Source organism: Corylus avellana, chromosome ca6 (assembly GCF_901000735.1).
Source record: "Corylus avellana chromosome ca6, CavTom2PMs-1.0".
NCBI lineage: Eukaryota > Viridiplantae > Streptophyta > Magnoliopsida > Fagales > Betulaceae > Corylus > Corylus avellana.
The window spans coordinates 11,901,505-11,913,643 of record NC_081546.1 but is presented as its reverse complement, the minus strand read 5'-3'; the positions used below and the strand labels follow the sequence as shown (position 1 = coordinate 11,913,643).

The window sequence follows — 12,139 nt, the reverse complement described above, 5'->3', positions numbered from 1 at the left end:
TAAAGGAGGCCCTTCCTGATGGAGAGACATTGCCACGCTCATACCGAGAAGCAAAGCGATTTTGCCGAGACTTGTGTATTGGTTATGAGTCGATACATGCATGCAAGAATGATTGTGTGCATTTTTGAAAGGAACATGCTGATAAAGTAAAATGCCCAACATGAAACACTTCAACATGGAGTTGTGTTAAAGGTAGTGGCAAGAAAATTCCTCAAAAGGTCTTGCAGTATTTCCCAATAAAACCGAGGTTGCAACGATTGTTTATGTCAAAAGATATGGCCAAACATATGAGGTGGCATAAAGATGAATGAAAAGATGGCGACAACACTCTAAGACACCCAGCCGATGGTCTTTCATGGAAAGAGTTTGATAAAGAACATGAATGATTTGCTCGTGATTCCCACAATGTGCAACTTGGTTTGGCAAGTGATAGTTTCAACCCATTTGGTAATATGAGTACCACATATAGCATATGGCCAGTAGTAGTAATGCCGTATAATTTACCTTTGTGGATGTGTATGAAGGATCCAAATATGATATTGTCCTTGCTTATCCCTAGTCGCACATCACCTGGAAACGACATTGATGTGTATTTGTGGCCTCTAGTTGATGATTTGCATGAATTATGGAATGAAAGTGTAACCACTTATGATTCTTCGACTAAAGAGACATTTCAGTTGCATGCAGCATTACTATGGACCATAAACGATTTTCCCACGTATGGGAGCTTGTCTGAGTATTCTACAAAGGGAAGGCTAGCATGTCCGATATGTAACAAGGATACAATGTCTTATAGGTTGAAGTATGGGTCTAAAGAGTGTTACATGTATCATCGTAGGTGGCTTCCTCGAGACCATGTATGGCGCCAAGAAAAAGAATTGTTCGATGGTACAGAGGAGCATAGATTCGAACCTGAAGAAATGTCTACAGATCAACTGTTGCAACAACTAATACATGTTGAAAATGTGCAGCTTGGGAAACATAGTGGGAACAAGAGAAAGCGTCGCACAAATGATGTTGATATAAATGAATTGAATTGGAGGAAGAAAAGTATTTTCTTTAAATTGCCTTACTAGTCAACATTGAAACTACGACACAATTTAGATGTCATGCACATTAAGAAGAACATATGTGATAGTATCTTGGGAAGACAAAGGACACAACCAACGCATGAAGAGATTTACATGAGATAGGTATACGTGAAGAATTCCACTTGCAGACAAATAGTACCACCACCACGATGCTACCTGCGGTGTACACTTTGACAAGAGATAAGAAGAACCGGTTATGTGAGTGGCTGAAATGTGTGAAATTTCCTAACAGGTATACGTCTAACATTGGTTGATATGTGAACAAGCTTCCTGGTAGGATATCAGGAATGAAAAGCTACAATTGCCATGCCTTCTTACAGGGCTTACTTCGTGTTGCAATCCATGAAAAATTAACTCTTGAAATAGAAACAACATTGATTGAGATGGGTAATTTTTTTAAGCAGTTGTGTGCACAGACATTAAAAGTAGATATTTTGAAGCAAATGAAGGTTAACATTGTCGTGATGCTATGCAAGATGGAACAAATATTTCCACCAGCATTTTTTTATGTTATGGTTCATCTAGCTGTTCATTTACCTCGAGAGACTGAGCTTGGGGGACCAGTACAAAACCGTTGGATGTATCCAATGGAAATGACGCTTGGTAAACATAAGAGGAGTGTGCCAAACAAACCGCGACCGGAGGGTTCAATTGCTGAGGCTTATTTAGTTGATGAGTGTTTGACGTTTTGCTCCATGTATCTTCGTGGGATTGAAACAAGATGGAATCGTAAAGAGCGAAATGTTGATGGCTGTCTGGAAGAAATGAAACAAGGCCTTGATGTATTCTCTCAACGAGTTCGACCGTTGGGTGCAGCAAAATATGTAACACTTGATGAGAACATTTTTGCAAGGGCTCGATGGTATGTGCTTAGCAACTGTAATGAAACGGCTTCATACTTGCAGTAAGTGTATAATTGTGAGTTCCTTACGTTATGTTTATTCATGACACTAGATGATTACTAACAACATACACTTTTCAATGCAGTGAACACTATCAGATGATCGAAAGGGAAGGCGGCCATGACATTGAGAAGAAGCATGAGGCAACATTTGAGCGTTGGTTTCGAGATAATATGTATAATGGTGGGCGTAATGCAAAAAATGTCCCTGAACAATTATATCATCTTTCACTTAGGCCTGATCATCAAGTTAGATCGTATATAGGTTGCATTGTGAATGGGGTTAGGTTCCACACAAAAGAATGTGCAGAAACTCGTACTACCCAGAACAGTGGAATCGTTGTTAAAGGTGGGTATAACACGTTAGATGATGAGTACTATGGTGAGTTGAAGAACATTTTTGAATTATGTTACCTGGGCCGAAATTGGGTGTATCTATTTAAGTTCAATTGGTGGGACACTGGGAGTAATACGCGGGGAATAAGAAAGGAACAAGGTTTTACAATTATGAATACTTCTCGTAAATGGTATGAGTCCGACCTGTTCATATTAGCATGCCAAGCTGCGCAAGTGTTTTACTTAAATGATCCTAAATTTGGTGGTAGTTGGAAAGTGGCGCAAGTGTTGACCAATAGAAACACATACTATAATCCAACAGTGGTAGGGGAAGATAGTGAGAAGGATGACCAAAGAACCAACAATGAGGTATACCAAGAAAGTGAATGTGTTGGGGTTAATATTGCCAATGTTGAAAACTCTACTATGTTACGTAGAGATAATTTGACAATACCTATTGATGAATTATATGTGCAACTTGATGCATGCATGTTCATTAACGATAACCCTTCGATTGAGGATCATAATACTAACTCCGATAATGAATAAGAGTTAAGTAGCAACTATGATATAGAATCTGAACACATAGAGAACTCTGAACACGAACAATCATCCTCAAGCAACAATGATACAGACTATGAGACAGAATGACCAAGTGCGAATTGGATTAACATATTGTATGAAGCTTTGCTACTAATATTTTATTTTTGGTTTTTCTTTTTTTAAAAATTGCCCACTTATGTGCAATTAACTAAATTAAGTATATGAACAATTTTTTTGTCCAAACCATTTAACATGCAATACTATGGTTATATGATTGATCCGCATTTGTTTTGTGTTGTTTGCAGATCTATCATAGCAACTAGAAATGGTGATAGGCCAAAGCCAAGGTCGTGGCCGAGTTCGAGGCCAAGGTCAAGGCCTGTGTCATGTCGAGGATCGTGACAGGCCGACTCTAGTTGATGTAGTTGACGATATGACATGCTATCAATGGTGACCCCCGACCCGGCTGAGGCCCATCCTTCCAAAGAGTCGTCTGATCATATACACTCATTGGGAGTTGCACCCACTGCAAGTTGTAAGTGAATATACGGTCTTTTTCTTTTTACTTTGTTGCATATACTTTGTAAACTACTTCGCTAGATACAACTAACTATGTTTCCATGATTAATAGCTAGCACGTCCGTTAGACAGCCAAGGGGTTAGAACAAAAATTTGAGGTTCAATGCTATGATAGATAAGGATGGTCCGATTACTTTGGAATTCAATGATAAGTATCCAGTACTTGTGGGCGAAAATGCCGAGGCGTGGTCAAGGATAATTTCTAAGGTTATGTACGATCATTGCGGCCTCCATTATGATAGTTGGAGCAAGGTCTCGGATGTAATAGTGAAGAACTTTGAAGAACGTGTGAAGGTATAAATCTCATTGTGTATGTGTATTATGTCGCTACAAATAATGTGACAAACGTTTGACGATTATTTTCGTAGTTACTATATCTCAGGGTAAGTTTGCTTTGGATATGGATCTAAAGAAGCACAGGGATGCCTTTAAAGTATCAATTACGTCTGAGCTATATGAGACATCTCTCCGATTTGCATATAGATCACTACAGAATTTATTTCGAAAATGTGGACAGCCGGGATTTGGCAGCGGTGGCCAATGCTAAACTTGAGGCAAAGGCCAATGTTCCAGATGGTATTTCTCCAGGACAATGGCCTGCTATATGTGATTTATTCGAAACCGACTCATGGAAGGTAAATGTATCTTATTCAAATAAATAGTCAATTATTATTTCTAAGATTTGTATTCAGCTATAAAAAATGAAATGACTATGTTTGGTTGAATTTTTACAGAAAAAATCTTAGCAAAATATGAAAAATAGAGTAGAGATGCAAACAAATCATATCGCTGGCATCTCGTCATTCGTCAATGTTATTCACAAAAAGGTAAGAATATATAGTGTTAAGGTTTTATAGCAATGTTCTTCAGTGTAACAGTTAATTAGTTGTATTATGTGCAGGCAAAGATTACTAAGGCCAAACCCAATCCCAAAGAAATCTACAAGGAAAAACACGTTAGAAAAAGGAATGGGAAATTTGTGAGTGAGTACACTGAGAGTTAATATGTAAGTGAATGAAATGAGTACTCATGATTAATATGTCTAATGAACTTGCATGACTTATTTAGTTGAGGTTTATATTTGCTTGTGCATAATGAAATGGAATCAATAGCAGCAAACTCCGACAACGTTAATATCAGCCAAGAAGACATTGTCTTAAAGGTGCTAGGTGGACACCGCTCAGGACATGTTAGAGGAAAGGGTTGTGGTGCCATACCTATCCGGTCAAATTCCTCATCAACACACAACCATGATGAATGCTTGGCTAAACAGCTAGAAACTGAAAAGAAACTAGCTGAATCACTAGAGAAATGTGAAAAGTTGGAGGAATCACAAGCTGCTATGCAACAATCACAAGCTGCTATGCAGGAAGCACAAGCGGCTTTGAAGGCTGAAATGAACGAATCAAAAGCATCCCAAGCTGCTCTGCATGCACAAATGGATAGGCTACTAAAACATCTCGGAGGGTAAGAGAATTTTGCCTGTCACTTTTTTTTTATTATTATTATTTTTTAATTTCACACACACATATCATGCAGTTGTTAGAAAGATCATTGATTATGATATGAATTCTATTATTCCTAGGCTTGGAGGGAGCTCTTATGGATCTCAAGCAAGCGAAAGGAACGTTTGAGGGAGCTTTTGTTGTATTTTGTTTAAGACTTTGTTTTAATATTATAAAGATTATAACAATTTTGGTTTGTATTAGAGGGTTAGAACTTCAAATAGTTTTCTATTTAAGAACTTGGAGAGAGCTTTTGTTGTACTTTGTTGAAGAAGTTGTCTTAATATTATAAAAATTATAACAAATTTGGTTTGTGTTAGAAGGTAAGAACTTCAACTAGTTTTTTGTTTAAGAACTTTGAGTTAGTGAACCTCTCTTGACATGTTTATCAAGTTGAGTAAACAATGCAAGAGAGTAATATTGTTATATAACAATATTTCATTTTTAAGTGTATACAGGATGGCATGAGTGGAAGATGTGTAAGGAGTTGTGGCGCTAAAGGACTCAAATAACAATGAGTAAGTTATTTCAATCCCATTGTCATTCACGTGTTGGTGGAAGTTAATTCCATTTAATACTAGAATAGTTCATAACTTATGGTTTCAAGTTAGGAAGCAACTGCACAACATGAAATAATAGAACCTCCCTGTGGCAAATCATAACCTAGATAGTCAAATTTTATTCAGAAAGATATATAACTTGTCATCACATAATACTATTATACTAGATTTGTTTTCTTTCCAAGAAAGATATGAGTTTCCATTTCAAGGATTGATACTTGCTGCTTGTTCATAGTCCAATATTTGATTCCTACCACATGTTTTTTGTTGTTGTTTCTCTTTTTTCTTTTTCTTTTTCTTTTTCTTTTTCTTTTTCTTTTGCTATTTTTCAAATTTTAGGCTAATGATTTGCCATACTTTGTTTATGTCTTATACTGATTAATATTAAATGCTTGTGAAATTCAGGTTTCGAAGGACATCAAATATGCTAATAAGCAGCCAATTGTACCATGGGGCCAAGGTTTGTCTTTGTGTCATAGAAATGCTAATGAGTGGCATGATAGAAGAGTGTTGGTTGCAATATTCGTACATAGCATTAGATGATTTTAACGTTTTTGACATCATGTGTGAATTTGCCATCTTTGATAACTTTGAGGTTGAACATCTTTGTCATGACTATTCGTTTTGCTATGATTTGTTTATATGTTTATTTGATTTACTTATGGAATGTCATAATTTATCAATAGATTCTGAGCGGCCTCCCTGAATGTAGATCTGCCAATTTGAAGATAATGAAATGTTTACATCTGGTTATTTTCTCAGGTCAAGCACTGGACATTCTTGCTCAAGTTCCTTTGTGGAAGGATGGTCTTGATTACCGACACGGTACTGGTCATGGAATTGGGTCTTACCTAAATGTTCATGAAGGTAATTGATCAATGACAACTTCTGGCTTTTTGCTATTCTCTACCCAGTTTAATTTAAGTGCTTGCTTTGTTTGTCCCTTTATTGTGCAAGACCTCATATGATTAGTTTCAGACGTCAGACTCGAAATGTGCCACTACAAGCGTCCATGGTAGTAACAGATGGTTAGTGTCATTTTCATTTGTTATCATTTTGTTACTAAAATAGCAAAGCATTAAAGACGATACTTAGGACCACTACATGGACTGCCAATCTTATTTTGTTGATTCCATCTGGCAAATCTAGGCAAAGTGGCAGACATAGGTGTTCATGCTTAGAAAGGATATATGTGATAACTACCTGTTGTACTACTTTCCCTTTTAGCAACAATGCAAAAAATGCTCGGGAATCTCAAATTTTCTTTTTTAATTTAGTTTAGTTTTTTTTAGTTTACTGGGGTTCTTTTTCTTGTTGAGCAACCTACATCCTGCCTTGCATGTACTTGTTCTTTGAGTTCTCAACTTGTATTTTGTTGGGGCGAGTTTGGTCCATGAACTTTTGAACTACATACAAGTTTGGTACTAGGTTTGATGTTTAAGAGGGAGCATACTGGTCCAAGATATTTAATGCATTCTTGAAGAAGCCTTGATCTCGGGCAATCTTTGAGATCAACCTCTTTGCCATCTCCAATGCCCAACCTGCACAAAGTATATATATCAAGCTTTCGATTGACTCATTGTTTTGATTAACACTAGGGATTGATACTATTTGCATGGGGTAGGAAACTATAAGAAAGCATACTCCATTGATCTGGCAACCTTACTTGTGATGTCTATGTATAGGAGGTATCTGCATTTTAGAAAAACCCTCATATCCAAGAGATAAAGGTTCATGCTAAGGGCTTGGATCAAAAGCCATCATGCTAACTAACTAACATTCAATTATTTCCCCAGACATTCCATGCTAACATGTACTGGAGTTCCTTCCTTGTAATTATTCTCCCCTTGCATTCTAATTAGTCGTATTGTAGTCTTAACAGCCATTGACTAATTAGATGCAATGTTCTTCTAACAGCAACTGAATCAATGTGAACATTGGATACATGAAGAAATCACAGAGTGGTTGAGGCTGTGATTACATATGCATGTGGAGTTTTAAGAATATTATACTAAAATCATTTTAAGAATAGTTTCTTTTTATAATGTATATTTGTTTATGTTTATCTTATGCTTGGATATAAATTGAAAATAGAGAATACTGTGAGAGTTGCATGTGTATCATGTTTAGCTATTGTTCTCTCATTCTGATAAGCTATGAAGGACAAAACTAAATAATCAGCCAAAAAAAAAAAATGTGCCTACCAATAGAAAAATGGCTACTGGTCATCATCTGGTTATATATATATATATATATGCTCTTCTTCTTTCTTTCTTTTTTTTTTTATTTTTTTTTTATCATTAGCAGTGACTATAGAGTCACCGCTATTGATCGTTTCTTTTTTTTCTTTTTTTTTCACATATCATTAGCAGCAACCTCTAAGTTGCCACTAATGATAGAGAAATAGCGGCAACTCTATGTTGCCACTAATGACAGAAGAATAGCAGCAAATCTAGGTCGCCGGTAATGATGGAGAAATAGTAGCAACTATATGTTGCCGCTAATGATAGAGGAATAGCGGCAACTCCATGTGGCCGCTATTGACTTCTTTTTTTTTTAATTTTCTTACATCAATCGCCGCTAATGACATACAATTAGTAACAACTCGGTGGTCGCCGCTAATGATATATCAATAGCGGCGACCGTTGAACCATTTTGAACCTTTTTTCCGGCAAAAAAAAAAATTATTAGCAGCGACCTAGAGTGGCCGCTAATGAGTTGTCATTAGCGGCCACCTTGAAAGTCGCCACTATTTAGCATTACCGTCGAACTACTACCAACCACCAAATAGCGGCCGCATGTTGCCGCTATTTACAAATAGCGGCAACTTTTTGCTCATTAACGGTGACTTTGTGTCGTCGCTAGTGACCATAATTTTTGTAGTGGTGAGTTCGACAACTCATTAAGTAGCCACAACAACAAAATGCTATAAAATATCATATGCAAATTTTTATATCATAATTTCAATCATGCATAATAATAATCATTTCAGAATGCAATAATTAAAAAGTGAGAATAGTAAATAAGTGAGTAAGTTATGCAATGTATAAGCACTTCCTTATTCCTTTCTCAAATCATGTTTTACCCTTTGACCCATAACCGCAATTTTACCATGTACGGCGCATGTTGGCTTGCCCCGAAGGACCCATCGGCTCATCCTGTTGTCACAAGGGAGAGCTACCAGGTTGGGAACTCCCCTAGGTGAAGGCCACCTGGCCGATAGCACACACATTCTCGTAACCGTCATTCTGTGTGCTTGCCATGCTACCCATGTGATCCAATACCAATCGTTCCTTTAGTGCCTCGGGGTTAAACATTTATTGCCATGAATGCATAATTTTTCAGGCTCATGTGTAATTGTGTAATATACCATAAAACCTTATGAGCTCCTTCCATTCATAATTGCATTCATGCATAACCCATAGCTCTTAAGATATTGATGAGATTGTTGATTTCGTTCTACTGCTATATTTTTGGGGAAGTCTTATGGAATGATTGGATTTTGTGCAAATCATCCTATGCATGATTAAGAAAATAAGGTATGTCTATGATTTATGGACTGCATGTTGAAAGCCTTGTGGATTTTAGTGTGTGTACTTGTGGTCTAGACTAACCATTGTAATTAGAATTGTTATTTGAATGATTGGATTTTGTGCAAATCATCCTATGCATGATTAAGAAAATAAGGTATGTCTATGATTTATGGACTGCATGTTGAAAGCCTTGTGGATTTTAGTGTGTGTACTTGTGGTCTAGACTAACCATTGTAATTAGAATTGTTATTTGATTTTAAGTTAAGAGAGACTATGCTTACTTGCAAAATCAACCGTGAATTTTGGAAGGAAAGATGGTCACATGGTACTTAGCCACCTTGAATTTTTGTGGAAAGGTTGCTTCATTTAGATCATTGATTTTGGTTTTATTATATGGTTTTTTATTGTTTACCAAATTTAAGTCGTCAGCTAGAGTTTGTTGTTTGTCATAATTAAGGTAGCTAATACTCTTGAAGGTGAGTGAGTTGTTTTCTCGACTATAACAAACCTTTTTGTTATAAAGATAAGTATGAGGTACTTTGGAATGAGGTTAACAATTTTGAATGACCCATGGCTGGTTGGATTTTAAGGGATAATTACCTTGCAATGGAAAGATCTTGAGGAGAACAATTAGATTGGTCAAAGTACACGCTGAAAAGTTATTAAGGCAGGTTGTTGTAAAAGTAAAATCAGTGGAATTGATGATATAGAATTAAAGCGATATGTGCATGTCTTTTTACATATAGTGTTATTTGATTTTGGAATGGGTATCAAGTTTGAACATTCTTTCTGTATAGGAGCTATGCTTTACCCACAGCATTTGACCTTAGTTAAATGGTGGATGTAGATGGTAGAATGTGCCAAACGAATACTAGGATTATGTCATGAAAGCTCAAGGCAATAATGCTAATAACATTGTACTTTAAGGAAGGAAATTCCAAGTAAGTTTTGCTAATAGCAAATTCCGAGGACGGAATTCTTATAAGGGGGGAAGTATGTAATACCCCGAAATTTATACATATAATAAAGGTGATCTTTATATCAAGGATAAGGAGGATTTGCAATTTTATTAAGATTTATATGGAGTTAGGTAAATAGACTTAATGTGAAAGATGATGGAAAATTGCTAATTAGAAATTTAGTGGGTTATTGAAAGACAAGTTACATTGTTTTGGACACCGAAAATTCAATGAGTGACCTTAAATAAATCTGTTTTAATACCTTGTATAATGATGAGAAAGAAAGATTTTAAAAGAGGTTTCATAATTTTTGAACGCTTGTAGAAGGAGTTTGATTTTTAGAAAAAACAAGTGTCAAAACAGGAATTTCAGTCAAACAGAGGCACAGAATTTCGAGTGACTTTTGAGGTACCAAAAAGTTATGGGTTGCTATGATATTTTGATATGTTGTGATTCTTTGAATGAGAAAAATTTCAAGCTAAATTTTGTGTCATTTAGAGTTAAACTGAAAGAGTTATGATTTTTCCAAGTTTAATAGGTCAAGCTGTCAAGTAGTTAAAGTACCTGTGATTTGAGAAAATTAATTGGATGGGTTAATAATTTATTTAGGCCACGAATTTGGATATATTATAGTTAAAATGTTTAGGTTCATTAGGGTTTAATTTTGAATTTTATGGACACATTTAGGTAAGTGCATCTCATCTTCTAACTTGACAGCACAAGTGTTGTGCTGTCAAGCTTGGAGTAACACTGATCGCCATTTGGCCACAGAAGAAGCCATGTTGCTGGGCACCATTTGGTGCCTAGCCATGTGGCTAAACATGTGGGACACTTGTCCCACATGCACAGGGGCTGGTTCCCATCTCACAAGTGGCTAAACACTTGTCCCGGCAAATATCAACAAGTTTTTAAGGGGAGCAATTCCCCTCAATTTCTCACAAGTGTGAGAGCAAGCTCTCATGCGTGTGAGAGAGAGAGAGAGAGAGCTTGGGCAGCTTTCTGCCAGGAAAGAATAAAAGAAAACAGAAGGACGAGAGGAAAGAAAGAGAGAAGAGAAAAGAAAAGAAAGAAAAGATACAAGAAAGAAAGAGGAGGAAGAAGAAAAACTAAAATAAAATAAAAAATATGAGAACTCTCTAAGGTAATATTTTCATATCTTTTATAGTATTTTTAGTATGAAGCTAAATTCCTAAAATTTAATTGGGGCTTTTATTGTATGAACACTAGGGTTGCTATTTGTAGAGTGTTAATTGACCATAGATTATTATGGGATCCATGAAAGTTGGTGCTTATTGGGTCTAGGTGCTAATATGTCATTTGATAATTAGAGTGATTGTTGTAAATATTTTAAGCATTTGATATTGGGAGTAAGTTGCTAAATTAAATGGCTTAGGAACAGAGTGGTAACACGGCTAGATAAACTTCTTAAGCCGTTAATTGTAGTCGGATGATTCTAGAGTAATAAGAATATTATAACCTTGGTGTTTTAGTGTAAAGCAATTGGTTAGAATAAGGCCTTAGTTGAGTTGATTATTAGAATTGTATGGGAGGCATGTAAATCAAGCATGGTGGGGTTTGATGTCATTGTAATGTTTTTGTCTAAAGATAGACGATGGTGGGATAGAAATTAGAGTTAAGATCCTTAGCAACTAAAGTGATGTATAATTGAAACTTATAAACGAATTGATGACTAAGGTATTTTTTACCTCCGTTGTAGGAATTGTGAGTTGGATACGAATTCAAAATAAGGACATGCGATGCCAGGTAAGGGGACACAACATCAAAAACCCAACAGATTTTATTATAAATCTTTGAAAAAATGTTGGGGATTTTATAAAGAATCCACTTACATGATTTTCAATTGCACTTTCTTTCATATTTTTAAATGCCAAATTTTATTCAATCATATGTCATGGTTTAATAATTTTACATATTACAATTATCTCATTTTTATGAGTTATGCATGAATACGATTATGAATTAAAAGAACTCTCAAAGTTCATGGCATAGTATACAGTTACAGATGAGCTTACAGATCATATGAAATGTTACATGTGCATTCATATCATAAATGTTTAACCCCGAAGCACTGAAGGAACAATCGGTACCGGATCGCAAGGGTAGCATGGCAA

At 36.0% G+C, this 12,139-nt stretch overlaps 1 protein-coding gene across 1 annotated transcript; it reads left to right on the top strand.

The window, feature by feature from the left end:
* The first annotated feature begins 488 nt into the window (after window positions 1-488).
* On the top strand, window positions 489-2,877 carry LOC132185188 (uncharacterized). Its single transcript, XM_059598993.1, has 4 exons — window positions 489-1,050; window positions 1,617-1,953; window positions 2,079-2,182; window positions 2,303-2,877. The coding sequence occupies exons 1-4, from the start codon at window positions 489-491 to the stop codon at window positions 2,875-2,877; spliced, it is 1,578 nt and encodes a 525-aa protein (XP_059454976.1).
* The last annotated feature ends 9,262 nt before the right edge of the window (window positions 2,878-12,139 follow it).